Source organism: Pelodiscus sinensis, chromosome 4 (assembly GCF_049634645.1).
Source record: "Pelodiscus sinensis isolate JC-2024 chromosome 4, ASM4963464v1, whole genome shotgun sequence".
Classification (NCBI taxonomy): Eukaryota; Metazoa; Chordata; order Testudines; family Trionychidae; genus Pelodiscus; species Pelodiscus sinensis.
The window spans coordinates 117,980,348-118,005,315 of record NC_134714.1 but is presented as its reverse complement, the minus strand read 5'-3'; the positions used below and the strand labels follow the sequence as shown (position 1 = coordinate 118,005,315).

Sequence of the window (24,968 nt, the reverse complement as noted above, 5' to 3'; positions counted from 1 at the left end):
GAAGGAAGGTAAGTGTCTGTGAATTGATGATATTAAAGGTAGGGAGAATGGGATGTTTGTGAGTTAATGGTATTACAGGTGATAATTGGGGAAACTGTCTTGGTAATGGGTGAGATAGTTCAAATTCTTGTTAAGTCCTTGTTGGCAAGTGTCGAATTTTAACATGAATGACAGTTCAGAGGATTCCCTTTCAAGTGCAGATGTAAAAGGTCTTTGTAGCAGAATGCAGGTGGCTAAGTCATTTAGAGAGTGTCTTTTCTGGTTAAAGTGGCAAGAAACTGTTTTCTCTTTGTGATCTTGTCTGATATCTGTTTTGTGGGCATTAATCCTTTGGCGAAGTGTCTGAGATGTTTGTCCAATGTACATAGCAGACGGACACTTTCGGCACATGATAGCATAGATTATATTTCTCTTTTTTGTGAGGAACATAATGGGGATTTTAAGATGTACTGAAAGGACCTTGGCCCTTTCTTAACACTGCCATTGGTTATTAAAAGTATTGACTCTCTGCCTAAAACATATGACCTTAAAATAAACCTGTGATTTAGCTGCTTTTATTTTGTTGGGTTTTAGATTTATGTCAATGAAGAGCCAATCTATGGAAGCTTCAGCAGAAATGGCATTTTAGTTATCAATAGTGAAACACACATGTGGGTTGAAATTCATGACATCAAGTCTTTCATCTTCGTCAAGGAAGCTTCCTTCAGTATAGAAATGCCTTTCGGCATATTTGGAAACAATACTGAGGGGCAGTGTGGTAAGTAGAGTGGTTTAATCTTGGTCACCTTTTCCATGAGGCAATTCCCATGAGATTGTTTTCCTTATTTATGCTATGGCCAGGGGCACTTTACCTGATCATTTAAGTTTTTAGGTGCTGCAGCAAATGAAATAAAATAATAAACATGCAATGATGAGGTATACTATTTTTACTTATTGACAGTCTCAGCTTCCCCTCCAGATGCAATTTACATTAGCACAAACATTTCTAACATCAGTCTTTAATAAAGTGTAAGGACCAAGTAAGATTAGCACGCTCATTGTAACCTGAAAATCAGGCAACCCACCCAGGAGTGAATTTGTTACATTCAGACTGGACAGTCCCGCTGTTACATAACACACCATGCTGAGTTAGAATTATAGAACACTAGAACTGGAAGGGATCTCGAGAGGTCGTCACGTCCACTCCCCTTCCCTCATGGCAGGTCCCAGAACTATCTAGACCATCCCTGATAGATGTCTATGTAACCTGCTCTTAAATATCTCCAGAGATGGAGATTCCACAACCTCCCTAGGCAATTTATTCCAGTGTTTCACCACCAGGACAGCTAGGAACTTTTTCCTAATGTCCAACCTAAACCTCCCTTGCTGCAATTTAAGCCCATTGCTTCTTGTCCTATCTTCAGAGGCTAAGGAGAACAATTTTTCTCTCTCCTCCTTGTGACACCCTTTTAGATACCTGAAAACCGCTATCATGTCCCATTTCAGTCTTCTCCTTTCCAAACTAAACAAGCCCAGTTCTTTCAGTCTTCCTTCATAGGTCATGTACACTGGACCTTTAATCATTCTTGTTGCTCTTCTCTGGACCTTCTCCAATTTCTCCACATCTTTCTTGAAATGTGGTGTCCAGAATTGGACACAATACTCCAATTGAGGCCTAATCAGCACAGAGTAGAGCGGAAGAATGACTTCTCGTGTCTTGCTCACAAAACTCCTGTTAATTCATCCCAGAATCATGTTTGGGTTTTTTTGCCACAGTGTCACACTGTTGACTCATATTTAGCTTGTGGTCTACCATGACCCCTAGATTGGTTTCTGCAGTACTCCTTCCTAGACAGTCACTTCCTATTCGTATATGTGAGACTGTACTTTGCATTTGTCCTCATTAAATTTCATCCTAATTACCTCAGACCATTTCTCCAGTTTGTCCAGATCATTTTGAATTATGACCCTATCCTCCAAATCAGTTGCAACCCCTCCCAGCTTTGTATAATCTGTAAACTTAATAAGTATACTCTCTATGCCAATATCTAAATCATTGAAGATATTGCACAGAACCGGTCCCAAAACTGACCCCTGCGGAACCCTACTTGTTATGTCCTTCCAGCATGACTGTGCCCATTAATAACTACTCTCTGAGAACAGTTATCCAGCCAGTTATGCACCCACCTTATAGTAGCCCCATCTAAGTTGTATTTTGCTAGTTTATTGTTAAGAATACCATGCAAGACCATATCAAATGCCTTACTAAAGTCTAGGTATACCCCGTCCATCACTTCTCCCTTATCTACAAGACTCATTATCCTATAAAAGAAAGCTATCAGATTGGTTTGACATGATTTGTTATTTACAAATCCATGCTGGCTGTTATCTATCACCTTATTATCTTCAAGGTGTTTGCAAATGAATTCCTTAATTACTTGCTCCATTATCTTTCCTGGCACAGAAGTTAAACTGACTGGTTTGTAGCTTCTTGGGTTGTTCTTATTTCCCTTTTTATAGATAGGCACTATATTTGCCCTTTTCCAGTCTTCTGGAATCTCTCACATGTTCCATGATTTTTCAAAGGTGATAGCTAAAGGCTCAGATAACTCCTCTATCAGCTCCTTGAGTAGTCTAGGATGCATTTCATCAGGCCCTGGTGACTTGCAGACATCTAACTTTTCTAAGTGATTTTTAACTTGCTCTTTTTTTAAATTTTATCTTCTAAACCTACCCCCTTCCCACTAGCATTCGCTATGTTAGGCATTCCTTCATCAGACGTCTCGGTGAAGACTGAAACAAAGAGTTGGTCTATTTCCCATGCTTCAGTTCCACCAGACTTGTTTCCATCTGTTTTTTTCTAGGCACATGTTCAAATAACCAAGTGGATGAGTGCCGCCTCCCAAGTGGCGAAGTAATTGCCTCTTGTTCAGAAATGGCTTCTACCTGGAAGATTCAGGATGAAAATAAGCCCAGTTGTGAAGGGCCCCCAGTTCCACCTGTCACACCAACTCCACCTGTGCCCTGCAATTCTCCTTCTCCTCTTTGTGAGCTGATTTTGAGCAAGTAAGTTAAATTCAGACTGAGGTTATATTGGAAACTTGTGTATTGAAAAGCAAAAAAGTGCTTTGGAAGCTTTACAAATGGGCTCTGAAGTGGCCATAAGTAATAGAAATATATACTACATTATTGATTGTAACAATAGCAAAGTAGTTTAATGTATTTAGTTGTTAAGAGTATAGAGAAGCTGTGTGTAGCTTGTTTCTGTTGCATAGCAAAGCTGTTACTCTGGGCATCACTTTAGTCTCTTTTTAGAGTTATGCTATCTAGAAACCAAGTCTGCCCTTGAAGAAGTCTGATAAAATATACACTGTGCCCCACCAAGTGCTATTATTATATTGCCAATAAAACACTCACTTGGGGCTAATATTGTATATTTTAACCCTAAAAGACCATCTAGGCAGTTCTCTACCCTTTAATTATTTCACTCTGACAAGTTTCAATTTTTACAGTGGTTGTGCATGGCAGCTCTAACTTCTCCTCCATTGTATTTAAAGCCTCTTTGCAGAGTGTCATAACGTGCTGGATCCAACAAAATACTATGAGGATTGTGTCACCAATTCATGCAACATGACCAATGAATCAATATCATGCAACAGTGTGGAAACATACGCCTCCTTCTGCAGTGTTTTTGATGCCTGTGCTGATTGGAGAAGCAAAACTGAAGGAAAATGCCGTAAGAAGCATTAAGAAACAATTTGCTTTGGCTCTATTATGTGCTTATTGCCCTCTTATTCTGAAAGTAAAAGGAAAAATCACATAGCACTTTAAAGACTAACAAGATGGTTTAATAGGTGATGAGCTTTCGTGGGTCAGACCCACTTCCTCAGATCATATTCTGGAAGAGAATCGGCATGACCATATATATACCAAAGGAATACTGTACAATGAAAAAAGTGAAAACATTATTAAACTGACAAATCAGATTTAGTACAGAAGGTGGGGTGAGGGAGAGCGAGGGAGGGAGGGAATACCTATTTATGAGTCAATGAATGGCTAATCAGGGGTGATAAGTGGGGAAGCTATCTTTGTAAAGATGCTAATTACCTTAACCATTTCACTTTTTTCATTATATTCCTTTGGTATACAGGCAGTCCCCGGGTTACATGGATCCGACTTACATCGGATCCCTACTTACAAACGGGGTAAGACAACCCCGCACTAGCTGCTTCCCCCCAGCAGACCAGGGAGACGCGAAGCTAGTGCCCCCCCCCCAAGCAGACCCGGGAGACGCAAAGAGGCTTTTCTCAGCAGACACCTCAGCTTGAGAATAAAGGACTGAGGGAAGTGAGGTGTGGGAGAATAAACCTGAGCTCTGGAGAAATGTTTGGCTAGAGTTTCCCCTACAATAGGTACCAGTTCCGACTTACATACAAATTCAACTTAAGAACAAACCTACAGTCCCTATCTTGTACCTAACCCGGGGACTGCCTGTATATGGTCATGCCAATTCTCTTCCAGAATATGATCTGAGGAAGTGGGTCTGGTCCACAAAAGCTCATCACCTATTAAACCATCTTGTTAGTCTTTAAAGTGCTACGTGTTTTTTCCTTTTGTTTTAGCAAGATCAGACTAACACAGCTACCTATCTATTATTATTCTGAAAATGTAAACATTTTCCCTAATTTTGGGCATGGAGGAATAAATACACCTAGCTAAACTTCACTTTTAATTTCATTCATGTGGAGATGGTTGAACTAGTTCCTATAAAACATAAACAATCTTTGCTGTTCTCTCAAATTCAGCCAAACCCATACCCAAATCTTTTATGAGGCTCAAAATCATTCAGTGGCCATTATAGTATTTTAGCTATCTGTACTTTTGTATTTTCCTGATCCAAAGGGTTTATGAAGTGAAAGCGCCAATGGTTGCTACCCCTTCACATACATAACACTGAAAGCAATTGGAAATCATCTCTGCTTCTTTACCATCATACAATATTTCATTTTCATAATAATTTTATTCTTGCTCCAACACAGCATACAACTGTCCTATAGGCAAGGTGTATGATGCGTGTGGCCCTCTTGCTCCTGTCACCTGCAATTCTGGGTAAGGCTAAATGAAATAAATAGCTTTATATTAGTGTAATATCAGTGTGTACATCTCTGTCTGTCTTTGAACAGGAGGCTCCCGAGTAAAAGGCAGCTGCTTGAGGACATGGTGGCACTTTGATGATTGAATCAATTCTGAGTGTGTGGTATAGCAGGGGACAACGTGTTACTGAGGAGCTATATTTTATTTGTGATATTCAAACTAAAGGCTTGATTCCTTTGATTATTAACAATCCAGTGGCACTGTTCACATAAGTAGGAAGAGCAGCATTTAGAGCCTGGCCAATTTCCTCTTTGGATAATTACATTGTACTACCTAAATTCCCTCTGCAAATTCAAATGAGTGAAATACTTTCACTTGCTGCTATTCCTAAACAGAAAATCATGTACAACACTGCTGTGTGCTGTTAGGTAGATGTAATACTCCACCTCAGAGCTTGCCATAAATCAGTGGTGGGTAAAAAATAATTCACATACACAGTTTCTTAAGCATTATGTAACATTTGGGGATAAGGACTCCCATACTGTGTAAATGTAAGTATGTGTGTATACATACACATTTTTATATATGTATTTATATGAAACCTTACCTCATTGATTATATTAATGCTGTAAAAATTTATTGATCATATAATGCTGGACAAATATACTATAATATCCATTCCTTTCTTCCATGTAGAACTGTTAACCTTACAAGCACACATTTTGCTGAAGGATGCTTCTGCCCGAAGGATAAGATACTCTTCAATTCATACACTAATGTCTGTGTCTCAGAATGCTGTAAGTGTGGGGGGAATGGGAAGGAGAGCAAGAAAAAGGGTTGGAGGGGTATGTAAATAACTCAGATGTTAGTGTTTATGAAAGAAAGAGACAGACAGGACAACCGAGTTCTAGGTAGAATATGAAAAGATGTTGTGGAAGCATCTATCACACAACGCCACTCACAGACTTTAATCCCACTCATCTTTACCAATTGTCGTTCTAGTTCTTGAATATCCAGTGAATCAGCTAGTGTAGCTGAACCCATCTGATGGGTAATTTTGTAATTTTGACAAATTCACACTATGGACTAAAACTACCAATCATGTTTCACTTATATCACATTTAAGGACTGATCCCCAGTTGTTTAAGAATAGCATATTAAACTGATTATTTTATCCTCCTCTCCTTTTTATATTACATTCCTCGAATACAGTGAACTTGCATAATATTTATGCTGCCAGCCAAATGCCCCTTAATCTGTTTGCAGACTCAGCCTAATATCTGATTTTAGTGTTGAACCATCGTCATCTGAATAAATACACCAGCCACTTTACAAGTAAATTCTGAGTGCCAAAACTGACTTCACCACGAGAATTGTTAGTTATTTCCACTTAAGTTTTTTTTAGAAAGTGTCTGGAAAATGGCATTTGCATTTGTGTCTACTCATTAAAAAAATGAGCCCAAGTTGAATCATGAGACAAGTTGAAGTTTTAAAAGTAAATCCTTTGTGGGTTAAGTGTGCGGCAATAATAATAATCTGAAAAGTGTCTTAAACACATAATTAAAAGGGTAAGCAAGATTCATTCATCTATCACCTGGGTCATCAGAATGGCATCAACATAAATCTTTATCCTTTCATTCCCTGCAGCTTGTGTGGGACCAGATGGAATGCCCAAACCAGTGAGTATTTCAGTCAGCACTTTCTTCAAGGCATCTTTCCCACAAACCTCTCCCAGCTATAAGCTTTATCCAGGATTTCAGCCTTCATGCCTTTTCCAACCTTAGTCCTCATTTTGTTATGAAATAAGCTAGACTGTGGCAGGTTAAGTTCTTAGCAGAAATAAAATGGAAGGAGTACTGACTTCATGAAGAACTTATATTCTGTAGCCAACTGCACTCAGGGTTTGGGTGGGAGTGGGGGGGTAGTTGGAATCATATTTTAAAACCCTGAAATACTCCCAAAGAGCTCATATGAATTATGTGTAACAACTTCAAATTGCACAACGGTGCATCTATATTCCTTCAGATGAATTGCTAGCACTTCAATTCCACTGACGCATCATCATTGCCAAGTATGGGAAATATTTATTTTTGGGACTCCTGTTTGGCAAATTGAAAACAGTCTGTCTGAAAAGTTTCAGCCTGATCTTAGGGCCAGATTCAAACTCCATTGAAACTGATAGGCTTGGGATTAGGCCCCATGAACAGTCTATCTTACTGTGATAGACTCCTTTGAATCTTTCATCCAAGTTGGCCCTGAAAGACCTCTGGCCCATAAGCATCAGAGAACAGTTAAGATCAAATATTTTTCTGTGTTTACAGCCTGGAGCCCAATGGAGAAGTAATTGCCAGGACTGTGTCTGTGATCCATTCTCTGTCACTGTACAATGTACACCACTTACATGTCAGACACCTGAAACACGTGTGTGTGAGAAAGAAGGATTCATCCCCGTCTCAGTGTTAACACCAGAAGACCCATGTTGTCCTGACATTGAATGCAGTGAGTTCCAGCAACTATCTTTTATAGCCAGCTCGTAAAAATATAGTAGGCCGAACACTGGTTTCCAACCTCTTAGTCCTATCTAAGACAGTGAGGGCAACCTAGACTGTGAGCGGGCCACACTCGTGGCCCTCCATCTCAGTGGGCCATAAGATTGTCATAACCAAGGCGGTCTCCTGGGAGAGGGTAGTTTTGCAAACTGCACTTACGTACATAGAACTTGTGGGCTGTGCCAATCAAACCGTAGCAACACACTGATTGGATGCAGAGGGAGTGTATGGCAAATTCACAACGTTGTGTACAACTGGTACTCACCTCACTTCTCATGCCCTTCGCTTTAAGTGTGTATCACTTTTGTAATCCCAGTAGGGGAAAAAAAAAAAACCTATGTGAACAAATCTGGCAACCCTGTGCATGAACAATGGTAAGCAAAATGTCCTGTGGGGCTACACACAGAATCTCAATGGGACCCCGTGGCCCTTGGGCTGTAGGTTATCCACCAGTGATATAAGAGCACTTAAAATTAAGTTCTATTCATCAATAGATTCATAACTATGCCTAGATACCAGAAATAGATTTCTGAGCTACAGTAAGATGTACATTATAGCTGGTAAAAAAATATTTTTGGTGTGTGTATTGCAGAGAAGGGGAAGAATAGAGGTAAAAGGTTTTTGGTGGGATTTTTTTAAGTTTTAGAATAGCTGATAAATTAGCTCCATATTTTTGGGTTAAATAGTGTTTCTTTATACACAGATTTTATGTTGCAGAATGGAAATATGTATTTAAGTAGAATTAAACAGATGGACAAACATAAAGCACAAGCCAATAACTATATGTGGCATAGTACTATCTGCTTAGAGATTTTTTATTATTATTACTGATGTGGCTAAGTCAAAAGGGAGAATGTATCCATAGTTTATTAGCCTGGAACTGAGAATTTAAACAAACGACCAATGGAGGGCTAAGCTCGACGTGGTCCTGTGAAAAACATAAGTGGGATCTGAGATGCTACCAAATTATTTCATAGTGTAGAATATTTTATTTCCTATGAGGATCAGTCTTCCATCCAAGCCACATGCTGACAGGTTGCAGAGGACTCAACAGAGGAACAGAAATGTTTTTTGAATGTATCATATTGCTGTGGTTTTAGAATAAGAGATGAATTACTTTAACTTTGGGAGGAGTTTGATAGCAGTAGGGAAAGAGAGGGCTTTCTCTGTCTTCCAGTCTAGTTCAATGCCATTTATCCTTTTAAAATAGTCTCTTTTCCTTCAGGAATATGTCCCTCTGACTTCTTCTGGCTTTAGCCATATGCTAGACAGTAATTTGATTTTTATGCACATCCAGGTAATAAATAGGTGATAAATAATCTGTCTGTGCCCCTCTTTGTATTAGACTCTCCACAGGCCCATGCAGCCTAAGCACCAATTACTTCTAAGCAGGAAAATAATAAAACATGTTGCCAAGTTTATTCCATTATGCACTCTGTCTTCTGTCTCATTCCACAGGATGCAATACAAGCGCCTGCTCCCCGGCCAAGACAACATGTGAGCCAGGGTACAAGCTAGCCACAACCCTTTCAGATGGGGACTGCTGTGTCAACTATACATGTGGTAAGATGCTTTGCTGCTTCTGACCTCTGGGTTATAAAAGGCTTTAATTTCAATTTCCAAGGGGATAGGGAGTTAGAAGATATTCGAGAAGAAAGCTAGGTGAGTGCATTTTACATTTTTTTTAAAAAAACACCTTACTGAATTATATATATAAAAAAGTGTGTGTGTATGTTCATACTCTGGCAATTTTAAAGGTTTTTTTTAAATTTTTATTTCATTTCTCTAATGAATTGATTTTTTTCAGAACCAATACCAGATGTCTGTGTGCTTAATGGAACTATTTACAGGGTAAGAACAGTCCTATTATACCAAACATACTAATATACACTAGAGAGGTTTAATATTCGTTAACTGAATTATCAATTGACCTCATGAATTCTTATCGGTTACGCGACTATTCGATAATCCCCAGGGGGCAGGGCTGACAGCCAGTGCGCTCTGGCCTCACTCCTGAAGAGCCCCCTACAGCAGCATGGGGTGCCAGGCGGAGCTGGATCGCAAGGGGAGCCAGTTTAAAAACCAGCTCCCCTCACGGACCAGCTGCCTGTTGCCTCACACTGCTGCCTCTGATACAGGGAGGGGTCAGAGCTCCCAGGCCCAGAGCAAGCCAGAACTGAACCAGGCTGCCTGCCCACTTGGTTCCTAATACACTTTAAATACAGAGCCACAGCAGGGGTATGTCCTGGATCTATTGCAAGCCAGGACTGTGCTGGGCTGTGAAGAAGAGGGGAAGGGGGATGTGTACATTAACCAATAAGCTTTTGCTCAACAAGTAATTAGTTGATTGACTACACTATTACATCCCTCATATACCCTGCTATAGACTGACTTCTACAGCATTAGGAATTATTCCTCATTAGGAATTTCTGGGATGGAGTTCTTTATCTCTTGCATATTAAATAACCTTTGTATCATGTTTGCTTTTTGGTTGCTAAGCCAGATCTGAAGTAGATTTTGTTTCTTCAAGTGCCAAAAAAAATATGTTTTAGAGGAACTCCCTTTGAACGAGGAGCAAAAGTAAAAACTTAACCATTTTTACTGGGGTGGGGGTGAATTAGTTTTTTTGTCCATTCTAGATGAGAGAGAGACAATTTGCTGTTGGAGCAGAATTTTAGAAGTCTTTTTGTTGTTGTTTTTTGGGAGGGAGAAGGGAAAAAAGAACTGAAGTCTCTCAGAAATAAATCTAGGACTTAGACCTAGACATCCAAGCTGAGACCTTAATGTCTCAGTCAAGAGCTACTCCTTGAGATTACAGCTGCCATCTTGGAACGTGATGTTGGGTCAAATTTTCAAAAGAGGCCCGAAGTCCCTCTTTAAAGAATGGGTACATATGTATGCTTATGCAGTTGGACACATCCACTGCAGTGGGTAGATGTTTTAATATCTATTTGCAAGTGATGACTGCTTCACTTGCTCTGAAGACAATTCATAATGGAAAGCTTCTGTGCAAAATACTGAAGTGGCTCAAACCAGTCCTACCTTATATCCAAACTCAGCATATTCTTTTGAACATTCTTGGTATGTTCTTACCAATCCTCTACTAGCCTAAGTATTTTGCATTATTTCAACTGGCTTCTCCCTCTCCATACTTTCTGCACTGGCCCCACATTTTTATATGTCCCATGTAGCACAATTGCTATTTTGCTGTCCATTGAGTAATTCAGTTTCACCTGTGCTTCAGCATCTTCTATGTCCACAGAATTGCTTTACATCACCTCCAGGCATTATGAGAGAATATACCATAGAGTTCCTTAAAATAATGAGATATGCTCAGACTGAACATTCTGTCTTTGGCTTCTCCCAGCCTGGAATGTCTGTTCCAAGAGATGTTTGTGAGACATGCATCTGCAGTTCTGAAGTAGATCCAGCCTCCAACAAAAACCTTCTGCAATGCAAGCCAGTCTACTGTAACACCACTTGCCCCCTGGTAAGTGCCATTTCTTTTTTCCCCTCCCTGTTAGTTTCTAAACTGACAAATATGGCAGTCTCTCTTATGGACTCAACATATTTTCTCTCTCTCATTTCATGAATAGGGTTTTGAATATATGATAAAAGATGGAAAGTGCTGCGGAGACTGCATTCAGGTGGCTTGCACAATCAAACCCGAGAATACCACTGGCCAGGTGCTCAAGGTAACTATTTCCTTTGAGTCTCACTTTGCTTTGTTTTAGACCATAACAGAGGGTAAGCATTGACAAAAGCAAGAGACAACTCTCAACCAAATTATGTCCATTCTTAGTTACAGCCGGGTATTTTGTACATTTATTCTAGCTGGACTCACATGTGGCTCACACCAGATTTTGATGCTCAGATGAACAGTGAAAGGGGTAAAATATCAATTTCAGGCTTCTAACTCCAGACCTCAGTATTTAGGTCGTAGTCTCCCCACCTAGGCAATGAAATTTGAAACAGCCACCCATGTTTAGTGTTTCCGAGGAAGTTAAGAGGGTACAAATGAATCCCCTCTAGGTAAGATCATGAAATTACTCATCAGAAAAGCCTGAGCCAGTCTTTGTCACAGTAATCGTACTGCACTTACCACATTTATATCACTGATCACCTCAGAAAAGAAATAATGCTAAATTTGCTTTATTCCTAATGTCAGCCAGGTGAACTATGGAAGCCTGCAGGGGATCAGTGCACATCTTACAAATGTGAAGAAATTGAAAATCAGTTTGTTTCGGTCACTATTAGGACAGCGTGTCCTGTCTTTAACCCAGAGGACTGTGAGCCTGTAAGTTTGAATCAGTCCTTTATTGTTTGCTAGTTGTTGAGTGCTATGAAGCAGAACCAGGGGCAATGGATACAATACAATCTCAGACAACATGGAACCAGTATCTCTCGTTATTGATGGCTCCACTGTGTAAACAGTCATTTATCACCAATGGTTTCAGACTGAACTCGGCCAGTATCAATTGTAACAATCTCCCCTTCCCCAAACAGCCCTGTCACGCCCCTCCCCCCCAACAGCCCTGTCAGTAGGGTTGACAGCCATTGAATGCCCTGAGGCAAGGCGTGAGGGAGGTTCTCTGGCCCTCAGAAGGGGTAGGGCCTCATGCGGAAGGGGTGGAGCCACAGACCGCCAGTCCTCAGCACTGCCCAGGCCATGGCACTGTGAACCCCTCCCTCTGCCTGCCCAGCCTTTAGAGCCACATGGAGCACTGTGTTCCTGTGGCAATTCAAAGAGCTTCAGCCACATACACAGCTAATGCTAGAAAGCTTTTGACTTGTCATCCATACAATAATTCTGAAGCCTATCTCTTTGTTCCTGCACTGAAGGATGAAGTACAGCTGACTCCTGATGGCTGCTGCAAAATATGTAACCCTAAAAGTAAGTGAAGCTATTTTCTGATGCTCTGCCTTCAAGAGATTATGTATAATTATAGTATTTCTAACTATTTTTGCATGGAATGGGGAGGTGGAAGTTTCCTCTGGAATCCCCACTCAGATTTTCTTTCCAAAGGCCCCCATTACACTGACTAAGCCTCCCAAAGATACTCCCTGTCCTATCCAAGTTCTGTTTATACTGCCTCCGCAGTGGCCAAAGGTTGAAAGGTCCTAACCATAGCATGTTATGCAGGAATCTGACAGAATCAAACATCGTCCTCTCAGAACATGAAGCTTAGCTGCAACTATGAAGGGACATGAAGCATTTCTATTTATTTTTTCCCCTCTTTCTTGATCACCAGACTGCAGGGTTTACAAGAACTCCACTATGATCCGCCACAATGACTGTGAATCTCCTAACCCTGTTGAACTGACATACTGCAAAGGTGCTTGTGCCAGCTCCTCCATGTAAGTGGCAGCGAGTTCATTAGATCCCCTTACTTGTGTCTTTCTTTGTCACCTCTTTTCATCCAACTGCGCAAGTGGCATTGAGCACCAAGTCGCCTATTCACTTTCAATTACTTTAATATACACTCGAAAAGCAAGTGGCTCTGTTGAGTGGGCTGGCGTGTGTATCTGAAGGATGTTTTGGTGTTCGAGGGAGCAGAAGAGTGCTCACGCTATACTACAGCAGTTATCTCCTGTCACTTTGCCTGACTCACAATATAACATGAAGTGCCCAGTGTTAAACAGGCAGGCTCACAGAGGTAAAAACTTGTTCAAGTCACAAAGCAGCGCGTCGAATATCTGATAGCAAAGCATCCCGAGGAACAAAAAGTACAATAGTGAAAAAGATGCACATTGTGCTTCTGAATCTCCTCTGACTTATACCATTGTAAAATTGATAGAACTTCATTGTGCAGTCACACCTGCTCTATCAGAGTGGCTAAAGAGAATCAGATCCTGTATTTAGGAACAAGCCATTACTGCTATTTGGCAAGTAGATGCCATCATCTATAAATTGCCTCATTCTTCCTACTGGTTATTTTTTAGGCTGCCTTGATTTTTCCCTCTCTCATACATACTCAGAACTTACAGCCCTTAAATAATGATGAAAGTCAGTGGAGAGACTAGAAAACTCAGACTAACAGTGCAAAATTTGCTCTTTCATGTTTCTATTGAGCTATACACTCACATGCTTGAAAGCTGGCAATAATGGGCCCAATCTTGCTCCTGTTAAAATTCAAGGGGGCTTTGCCAGAGAGCTCAGCCAGAGCAGGCCATTTTTTAAGTTGGCAATAGTTAGCAGAGGTTGTATGCTCTATGAAGATGCTCACAGAAGGGTGTAATTTCCTTTCTTCATCTGTCGGGGCAGGTATTCCTTCGCAACACAGCAGTTGCAACCCAACTGTTCCTGCTGCCAGGAACTCAAGAGCCACAAGAAACAGGTGACCCTGACATGCCGCAGTGGAACAACAATGAATTATGACTACATCTACGTGGAACAGTGCCAGTGCACGGCTGCATGCATTTCTGAAACCACTATCACACAACAGCTCCAGTATGAAAATTAGCAGTGAAGAACAAGATGATCAGAGGGAAAAGAAACCCAAGAGCTCTACAGCATTTAAATAATAACATAGAAAAAATAACCCATGAGCAATCTTAAAACTCTTGCTTCTTACTTTTTCCAGCTTCCATTATCACCATTTTTCATTTGTTAAATGTGAGAATGTTTGCCAAATAATTAAGTCTTTATATTTTTTTTTATTTCTAAACAGATTGTGAAGGGAAAGAATGAACAAAAGTATAGCTTGTATTGTTAGAGTCTTGAATTAAGCCTAAAGTTACTTTCCTTTCCTCTCTGAAGTTTGGAGGCCATTTAGTTATATCTTTTTTACATTTTTTTAAGTCTTCTCATTGTTTCAGTGAATCAGCCAATATGGGTTTGAGAGAGGGAGTGTCTAAAAATGAAAACCGCTTAAAAATATCCCTACTTAACAGTATGGAAATTTGCAATCATTCCAGTAAATTGTTTACAACATTGTTTTGGCAAGAAATAGAAGGCTGGCTCTTTTTTTAAAAAAATGGTGATAGTGAGCTAATGTTTTCTATAGAAAACTTAATTTTGTAGTTACAGTGCACAGTCCTTTGCTATTTATTTGCGAGTAGAGAAATAATTTTATTGAGGGAGTCACTGTCTATGGACTTAAGATTTTATATGGTGTTAGCAATGTGGCAATCTTTTCCTGTTCATTTTGTTCTTATGTGATTAATAAAACTTGCAGCATTTTTCAACTTTGATGACTTTGCTGTTTTCACTTGTTGACTTTGGTTGTACCTCAGGAGGGTTCATGCCTCAGATAACTACAAATCCACTCCCTAATTACACTGGGGCAGGGAGGCAAATCCTTTGTGAAAATCCTTTTCAAGGGCAACATACTCCCTGGCCTGCACACACCTGACCAACTCTGTTGATTGGCCTGTAGGGTGACCATAGGCCAATGGGCATAGGGTGACCATATTTTCCTAAATATGGGACACCTGGTAAAATTACTCATTTTCATCAATGGCAATCAGTCAGAACTATGCAATACAAATGTTCAAATTAGCATCAAGTTGACGGAGCCTCTGTTAAAAAAGAACATCTGCATAGCTAGAGCCTTTTGATTTACCTACTTACCTTTGAGGTTTGCGTGGAAGATGTGACACACACACACATTCCATACACCTCTCTCACACGGGGATGGGGTTGACTGACTGACCTGACTCAACCTTTCCTGCATGGTGCTCTCCAACCTCCCTGTTTGGCTTGGCCCCTGGGATGGACCCTCCCCTCCTGATGGGACCTGACATCTTCTCAAGGTAACAGGGAACTAGATACATTCATAGAAGTTAAGTCCATCATTGGCTATTAGCCAGTATGGGTAAGGAATGGTGTCCCTAGCCTCTGTTTGTCAGAGGGTGGAGATGGATGGCAGGAGAGAGATCGTTGATCGTTACCTGTTCGATTTACTCCCTCTGGGACACCTGGCATTGGCCACTGTCGGCAGACAGAGTACTGGGCTGGATGGACCTTTGGTCTGACCCAGTATGGCCATTCCTATGTTCTTATGTGGGAGAGGAGGGTATACAGGGTCACATGACCCCTCCCCAGGTTTTTGTCAGGGTTCACTCCAGAACACGGCAAGCAGCAGCTTTTTGTCACTGTGCAGGAGGGAAGGGATGGGAGCTGCTTCCAGTGGAATGGGGATGGTCTGGCCCATGTTTTTCCAGAGATCAGCGAACAGCTCCAAGCTGCGGCTGGCAACCGACACAACCCAGCTGCCTCCTGGCTAAAGCACGGGCAGGAAAGAGTTAAACCATATGGCTGCATTGAGCACAAGGGCCCAGGAAACCAGACTACTTCACAGAACCTCCTTGACTGAATTGACCTCTTTATCTCTGGCCTTCCTCTTGATTGGTACTCCTTTCTTTTCATGTGCCTGTGTATTTATACCTGCCTCTGGTATTTCCACTACATGCATGTGACAAAGTGGGTCTTTGCCCATGAAAGCTTATGCTCCAATAAATCTGTTGGTCTAAGGTGCCACAGGACTTCTCATTCTTATGCAAATTCAGACTAACACGGCTACCCCTCTGATACTAGACTTCTTAGAATTATTTGAAGCTACTTTATAAAATGACCCATTTAGTACTTTCACTTCATATGTGGCTCACTTGCCCTCCTGTTTCAGTTGCCAAAGTACTGTATTCCTAGGAGACCAAATGCCAGTACAGGTGAGACTATTAATTACTCGCTAATCTCAGGAGAGGGTTGAAATCCTACAGCACATACAAAATTTAAATACAATAGACAAAGGGAGACTGGATGGCTCAGGGAAAAAACAATGAAATATAAATCGCTTCACCTTTGTCACTAAAAGTATTTATTATTTTACAGGGTACATCTTGGGTTAGTAGGGACCAAAGTTAATTTGTGTCACTTGGCTGCTCAGTGGCAAGTGAAATGAATGTGATTATATCTCAGTGCAGTCCTCAGTGGACATGTTGCCACATCATAAAAAAACTGTAACTGGCAATATTGTAAAAACTTAAAAACCAATGAATAGCCTTGCAGCACCTTAGAGACTAACAAAACATGTAGATGGTATTATGAGCCTTTGTGGGCACAACCCACTTCTTTAGATGAATGGAGTTTGAGGGGTCCAGTTTTCAAACAAATAGCATAGAAAGTAAATGGTGGGGAGAGAGAAGGAAAAAGGAGGGGGAAAAGGGGAGAGAAATTGTCAATTAGAGTGTCCATGCTAAATGAAGCTGATAAGAGCACTTAGTACCCACTCTAAGTACCCTTTGTTTGGTTTTTTATTTAATTAGGATGTAGAATGTAGTGGGCCAGCCAGCCAATGTCTGTTTATGCCTCTGTTGTAGGAATCAAACTTGTAAATGAAATTAAGTTCTGTAGCTTCCCTGTTGATCTGGCTTTTGAAAATGGTTTGAAATAATACAGTGACTTTAAAATCCATTAGTGAGTGCCCAGGTAAGTTAAAATATTCCAACAGGTTTCTGTGAATTGTCTTTTCAGATATCTGATTTATATCCATTAATTCTTTCCTGTAGAGACTGTTCAGTTTGGCCAATATACATGGCAGAGGGGCATTGCTGGTATTTGATGGCATAGATCACATTAGCCTCTGCTGTGGTGGTTTACATGGTTAGGTCCTGTGATGATATCGCTTGTACATTTGTGTGGACAGAGTTGGCATCAGAGTTGATTGTAGGGGTAGGTTCCTGGATGATTATGAAGGAGGTGTGCTGCATGGTTATTGGAAAGAATTTGTTTGAGGTTAGTGGGTTATCTGTAGGCAAGGATTGGCCTTTCCCCCAAGTGAGGAGTCATTTTCCAGGATAGGTTGTAGATTGTTGATAATATGTTAGAGGGGTTTAAATTGGGGGCTGTAGGTGATAACAAGTGGTATTCTGTTGTTTTCTTTGTCAGGCCTATCTTGAAGTAGCTGATGTCTGGCTACTTGTCTGGCTCTGTCAATCTGTGTTTTTTTTTCCACTTTTCCAGGTGGGTATTTCAGTTTCAGTTTTGTTTGTCTCAGTCTATGGGGTTTGAGCAAATTTGGTTGTACCTTAGGGCCTGGCTGTAAACAATTTATTGGGAAATGTGTCTTGGATGGAAGCTAGAGACACTTAGGTAAGTGTAACGGTCGGTTGGTTTCCAGTATAAGGTGGTGAAAATGTCTGTCATGTAATTGTACTGTAGTGTCAAGGAAGTGGATCTCTTGTGTGGGCTGGTCCAGGCTAAGGTTGATGGTGGGGTGGTGGCAATACTGTACTTAGTGCCAGTTGTGGTGGGTTTTGTGCTGTAGACATCCCAAAACCAGGAAACAGATGGAAATAAACACATTTGTATTGATTTATTTAAATAGTTACTGTCAATATTTGTATAGCAAGTCCTCTACCTAGTATTTTTGCTGGTAGCCTCAGCTAGGAGAATAAAGAGTACATGGGCATAGGGACCAAATTACTTTCTTGAGATAGCCCCAGTCTGTCACAGTCATAGTTTCTGCCTGATGTACTGATCATGGCACTGAGCATGTCTACCTGCCCTCTGGAGCATCCCACCACCCGTCCTGCTGGGCCAGAAGCTCTGATCATCCCAGCGAAGACACAGAGTTGGGGTAAGAGCACCCCAGCAGAGCAGCACAGACATTGAACTAGCTCATCAACTAGCTCATCTCAGCTATAAGATCTTGACAGTATCCAGGAACACAACCCTCAAAAGAGACCAAACAGATAAATCCATCTTACTCTGTATAAAAGTCTCACACAGAGAAAGCACATAAGGCTTACTCTCTATCAATGACAGAGAGATATGTACAGTAGTTGCTCCCCCCAGGTAACAAGTCTTTACACTGGGCTTGATAATAAACAAAAAGTGTTTTTATGAAGTATAAAAATTGAGATTTAAGTGATTGCAAATGAAAACAGACAGATCAAAGTAAGTAACTAAGCCAAAAAAACAAAACATGCCAATTAATACACTAAGATATTTGTTACATGCCAATTCTTAGATCCTGGTAGTTGTTCTAATCACCTTCTTCACAAGCTAGGCAGCCTCCTGTCTCGGTCCTGATCCTTCCCATATTTAGTCTTATATGTTTCCAACAAGCATCTTGGGTGGTAAGGGGAGGGGTCACCTGGCATCTGGCCACTCCCTATTGTTTAGTTTCCCACCTTCATATCCCCTTTGCCCAAAATGGGAATTCTTTGTGTTCAAACTTTTCTCACCTTGAATGAGAAAATACAAGACCCAAAATGGGTTCCAGCATCAGGTGGCCTGGCAGGACCAATCACAGTTCGAGCTTACAAAAGAAAAACAAAGCCATTGACAGATCATTGGTTTGAATACCCAGCTGTTATTTTCCACAACATCATTAATGACTCTCATTAGCACATTCAGAATTATAAACAGATCCACACTTCCTATTTCTAAATTCACGTAGAAGAATGTATATTCTATTTCTGAGCATGCATCACTTAGCAGATTGTAACTTCAAAAATATGTGCAACCTCCTTTTTCCTCCCGGTGTTACTCAAGAGCAGGCCATGCTCACCTGTATGCCTGGGCATCTGAGTATCCCAGTGGTGATCCACCCTCTTGCTACAGTCCCTTGCTTCTAAAGGAATATATAATGGTGGTGCCCCCACCTGGATGCCCCTGTACACACTTAATGGTGTGCTTTGGGAGCCTCCAGAAATAAACTTATTCCAGTAATAACCTGGATCTAATTCCAAAACAATTACAAATAATATACATCTAATTGATTACATTAGAATTAACACTCCTTTATTTAACTTAAAGAAATCAACTTTAACAGACTAAAAGTGAATAAAATCAACCAAAGTGCACAGAAATACTTATCTAACTGCATTTACATTGCCACCATTTATCCCACCCCAGAGAGTACACTCCTCTGGGTCTCAGAGTCCCAGTCTCTTGCTTGCATGGGAGCACTTGAAGATCTGCAACTGAAGAGGAGACAGCACTGTGCAGATTGTGTCTGTCTGTCTGTCCAGGCAGGCAACAACTGCAAAATCCCTCTGCCACTGGAGCAGGCCCAGTGTTTCCAAAATGAAAATTTCACAGAATATTCATGTTGTGGGAAATTTCAAAATTCCACACAAACTGGAATATCTGAGATTAAGTCAGTTCCAAAAATTACATTTTAAGATCTATAGCTGGGAATTTCTAAGAAAGAGTGATAATCAGATACAGATTTATCAATAACTGCATAACCATAACATGAAGATATAAACTTACAGTGGACAAAGGAATCATCATCTTTTGTCAAAACTATATAGTCAGCTACTGTCTTTTCTTTTAATCTAGTTGATCAGAACAAGAAACCTAATCTCTGAGGTACAGTTAAACAAGTACTATGTGTTTCCTCCATCTCATAGCAAAATTTTTGAAAATGCTTATTGTGTACTCATGCTGCAAATCAGCACAGTAAGGGTATGTCTTCACTACAGTGTTATTTCAAAATAGCTTATTTTGAAATAGCGCGTCCACACTGAGTGGACTCTGAATCGCATTGAAGGCTGGCCAGAACCAGTTCCAGCAGGGCACCAGGTCAGGACTTACTGTGTGGGGCTGCTGCCTGAGACTATCTGAGGTCTGTGCTTAAAGGGATCCCCTCCCCCCCCCCGCACTCCAGACAGCCAGTTCTCAGGTTTACCTGCTTGCTTGTCTACCTCAATGAGGGACACAGCAAAGTATTTTGTCTCTGCATGCTCTGGTTGCCCTCACGCAGGACACCACAGCACTCTGCAACATGGAGCCGGAGCTGCCCCTAGGCACTCTGGTGCTTCTCTTGGACACGTTCTGTGAGCCTGGCTGCACTTTCTGCAGGTCGCCATCCGGTAGGTCCATTGGGGGCCTTCAGTATCCAGGAGGCCCTGTGGGAGAGCTTCTACCCTGAGGAGCACTAAGAGCCTCCCTGGTCTGCCCCACTGGGGGATTATACCTCATTCCTCCCTCACGTCCTTTCACTTACCCCTCCCTAACCCCCCTTCCTGATGTCAAATAAAATACACGTATTTTCATGAACACAAACTCTCTTTATTTAACAAAACTTGGGGGGAGGGAATGAAACACTGGTGAGACTGGGGAAAGGAGGCGGGAGAAGGGAGAAGAGAGGGTGGGAGAGGGGAGGAGGAAACCTGGGAGGAAGAAGCTGGAAGGGGAAAGCAAGTGAAACAAGGGGGAGGGGAAGCTCAGGATCTCGCCGGACCAACTTGATTTTCATGCAAACCTGCTCCTGCATTCGCATGTGGCCTTTGGTGGGCAGGCTGGCAGCTGTCCTGCCATAGACGGCCATATTCCTCTGTCTAATGCAGAGATCATGGACCTTGGGGGCATCCCCCCCCAAACCCGAATAAGGTCCATGTTCTCCACCCTGGACCAGGAAGGCACCCACTTTCTCCAGGCCCTAGCAGGCTGCTCCTGAGGAGCGGTGGAGGGCTGGGTGCCAGTGGCTTGCTGGCTCATGTTTTGGGGCCACTGGGTCAGAGGCAGTGACTGCTGGCTCTGGTCTGGCAAGTTTGGAGCTGGCAGAGGCACTGTGGCCAGAGTCTACCCCTTTAAGGGCTCCAGGGAGGAGGGGAGGGAGAGGAGTGTTCTTGGTTGAGGCACCCTGGGAAGGCTGGAGGCCCCCTATTTCGAAATAAGTGTCTACACAGCACTTATTTAGAAATATCTATTTAGAATTTGGCGTTATTCCTCGTAGAATGAGGTTTACCAAATTCAAAATAAGCATTCCACTATTTTGAATTAATTTTGAAATAGTGGTTTGGCTATGTAGATGCTAGGAAAGTTATTTCAAAATAAGGCTGTTATTTTGAAATAACTTTGCTGTGTAGACATACGCTTACAGATTAGTGAGGATACTGTATTTTAAAAAGCAACAGTAGTGTATCAGATAAAATCGACACTGGACAGCTTTGCTAACAATTATTGCAATACACTAGGTTTGTTTAGAAAACATGCCCTTTACCTTCCAAAAAGATGAGTTTATGTCCTGATGTTTCATTAAAAACTATCAGCAACAGAAAATGGGGTGGTAGGATTGTTTATTCAATCCAAAGGTTAGAGGAAGGTGCTTTTGGATACTGTTAGGAATGGCCTTGTAGTAAAATATGCACATATATGCTTCTATTACTCAGCTGGGCACCGTTAATTGGTCTCTCTGCACAAGGTTTGTTTTGCCTGTTCCTTTATGTAAACAAATCTGTAAGCTGTTTAATATAGTCTACAGTATTAGTCCCAAAACAGCTGCCTACGAGCAAATAATACTTTACAGTTTTTATAAGTTCCTTATCTAAAACAATTAATTGAAAATGTCAAGGTTAATTTTGTGCCTTTTGTAAACTTCTGTGTTTAGTCGGTGAATTTTAGTGCATATGAATGTGAGAGGAGCTGTTACTACCGAACAAGGGAAGGCGGTGGAGAGGGGGATGTTTGCGCAGTGTTTTCCCACAGCTCATCTCAGTCCTGATGTGCTACATGCCTCATTGTACCTGCCCCAGTTTCTCTTGAATAGCAGCTGACAATCACACTCAACTTGCTGGTGGTTTGGGAAGTCACAGACTAACCAAATTAGATTCACTCTGAAGAAAAGATAGAATCAATCCTTCCTAAACATTAAGGAAATATGGGCCTGAATTTTGCAGATTTGGCTCATCTCTATTTTTCAATCTTCTCTCAATCCTCTGCTTTTTTTTTTAATTAATGTAATCAGGCAATAAGTAATGTAATTGGATGCTAGCAGAAATTTAATGCGGTCTTCCTGTCCCTTCCACTCTTGCTCTCCCATTTTCTTTCTTTCCCTTTATTGTGCACTCTCATTTTTCTCTCAGTTGGAGTAGCAATAAATTTAAAGTTTTGCTATCCTGCTCCTTTGGGATAGTGAACTGATGCTACTTGAGACAATTCCCTCTTTTGAAAATGAATCAAACTCTCTTTAATCCTAGGCACAGAATACCTCTCAACACCACTTTCTTCACTAGGATGTGGTGGCTGTTTCCGATGGCAAGATTTGTTGTTCTCCATTTTTGTGAATGGAATATTGTCATGGCTAAGAATTCTATTAGATCCATTTGTTCAACTCTTCTACTCCTCCTCCTCTCTCTCGTTGCAAATAGGTGCAACTAGGATTTTTACATTGTTAGTTTTACCAACATATAAGCAATTTCCATAGTGGAATTTCAATCAGATGAGACAGTTATACGGACACTTAAGGTCACGTTACGATGCTATGAGCGTTCACTCAGGCTAGTTCTGTCACTACTTGCCTTGTAACGGTGGCTGCTTCTGTGCTGAGGAGCTTTGGCTCAGAGCCCGGATATCAGCAACATGTTTCCAACACAGTGGCCACAGCGTGGCTTCTATCAGCCTGGTTCAGAGTGACACCAACAGCCCTTCAGTCTGTACTGGTTCCAGCCAGTAGGGAGGCCAAGCTGCTGTACTACACAGCGTACTGACCAGTTAGTAGGCATATAAAGCCTTGCTTCAGGGCTGGCCCACCATGGTCTAGTGGGCTCCAGCCTTAGTCCAGCTAAATAGTAGTCTAGTGCCCTGGCTCAAGCTCAGGGCAGGCAATAAAGTGCCCTAAGGCTCAAGCCAATGGTCTGGTCAAGCAGCAATTCACAAGTCCAGCCCTGGTTCAGGGCGAGGTAACAAGCAGTACAAACAAACAGTTTAGGGGTTAGGGCTTGTCTGCAGGCTGAGAAGTGCTCAGGTCTCCTTGCCCTGGCAGAGCTGACAAGCGCAGGCGTTTTGCCCACAAGAGGGGGAACCTGCCACCCAAGGTGTGGGGTGGCAGCAGGGGACACAGGCCCATCCGCTCTACTGTGTCCCATCCTAGGGTCCTAACAGCGGCAGTGCTGGCTACCACTGGGTCAGCAAGGATCCTGCCCGCAACACGCTGACCAGTTGACTTCCATCTCCTCAGCTGGCACTAGGTCAGCTACCCCTGGGCGGCTTCCCAATTCCTCCTGGGGGCCTACCTGGCTTACCTCTGCTCCTCCGGACCTGTCAGGGACAACAGCACTGGCAGAGCCTCCATTGGCTCCAGGATGGGGTCAGTCAGGGGTCTGGGCAGCCTGCTTCCTGTGGGTGGGTTGCTCTGACCTCTCCCATTGGAGGGGTCTTAGGGAGTCCTTCCCCTTCCCAGTCAAAGGGAAGCCGAGCTGATTCACTACACAGTCCATCTCCCCTCCAGTGTCCAGTCCTTCTCATTGGATATCCACATAGAAGTTAAGTTCACTGACTTCCAAGAGACAGAATACACCAGCCTTTCACTTTAGCTGAAAACTTCAGTTGACAGTTTAATACACAGCACTGAGTTGGTTTTATAACAAAGCAAGATTAAGTTTATTAAGGAAAAAAGAGATGTAAGTGATTTCAAGCAACAGCAAAAGAAATATGAAAGTGTTACAAACAAAACAAACCTAACATTCTTTCTAACCACTAAAATTTCATTCTAGAAAGATATCTCTTTGCCTAAACATAGTTTCTTACTTACAAGTTGTTAGCATTCTCCAGCATGACTGGCTGTTCTAGCCAGAATCTCACCCTCACAGAATCAAAGTTCTTTGTTTCCTCAGGAGATGAATGTCAAAATAGATTTTTGCTTCCGCATATATTTCTTAAAATGCATTGTTTTGTCCCCGAGAGTCAGGATGATCTCCTGCTCTTCTTCCCTTCTTATTGACTTTCCATCCCACTGCTGATTCATTGTAAATAGGGCTTCCGTTGTTTTGATCCCATACTGCTTAATTTACACTGGAGAGAGACAGACAGCTGTCTTCCCTCTGTCTGCAAAAAACCCTGTTTCTCCTTTAGTTTGGTCACAGATTTTAAAGCACAATATCAATGAATATTCATAATTCCTCATTAATAAAAACATTTCACAATGATACCAATCAGCATTGTGTCACCAACTTTAAATAAAGACCTTACTCAATGCACTTCTACAGTGATTCAACTGCTTATTCTTTGAGCTTTTGAAATCTTGTTCCCTCCTGGGGTGTCTACACCCTGATTTTTGCACAAGTCTACTCACAAGAAATTTATAAAAATGATTTTCACAGGTGCAAGCCCAGAAGTTCGATCTTAATATAGCTGAAGCTCTGGCAAATGTCAACATTTTTATCACTCTGTTAGTTAAACCAGGTGAAAAGGAGGTTTGACACATTGGTAAAATACATTTGGCCAGAGATGCTGGTCTTCAATAGAGCTACCGTCAGCATTAACCACAGAGAAGTAATGTTAGCAGTGGTGGGAATATACAAATTTTCACAGCTTTGACAAAGATTAAGTTTCACATAAGACACAAGACAGAACCAAAATATCATATCTAAAAGTTTGTCAGGAAAGTCTGG

At 41.6% G+C, this 24,968-nt stretch overlaps 1 protein-coding gene across 1 annotated transcript in view; it reads left to right on the top strand.

The window, feature by feature from the left end:
* LOC102448196 (mucin-2-like) overlaps positions 1-14,816 on the top strand; it is a 157,722-nt gene extending 142,906 nt beyond the window's left edge. Inside the window, 15 exon segments of the mRNA XM_075928791.1 lie at positions 574-757; positions 2,844-3,045; positions 3,537-3,715; positions 5,019-5,088; positions 5,770-5,870; positions 6,721-6,752; positions 7,395-7,572; positions 9,081-9,185; positions 9,430-9,473; positions 10,990-11,112; positions 11,219-11,317; positions 11,791-11,919; positions 12,465-12,516; positions 12,875-12,980; positions 13,888-14,816. Of these exon segments, the coding sequence (XP_075784906.1) occupies positions 574-757; positions 2,844-3,045; positions 3,537-3,715; positions 5,019-5,088; positions 5,770-5,870; positions 6,721-6,752; positions 7,395-7,572; positions 9,081-9,185; positions 9,430-9,473; positions 10,990-11,112; positions 11,219-11,317; positions 11,791-11,919; positions 12,465-12,516; positions 12,875-12,980; positions 13,888-14,086 (1,803 nt within the window). The 3' untranslated portion in view covers positions 14,087-14,816.
* The last annotated feature ends 10,152 nt before the right edge of the window (positions 14,817-24,968 follow it).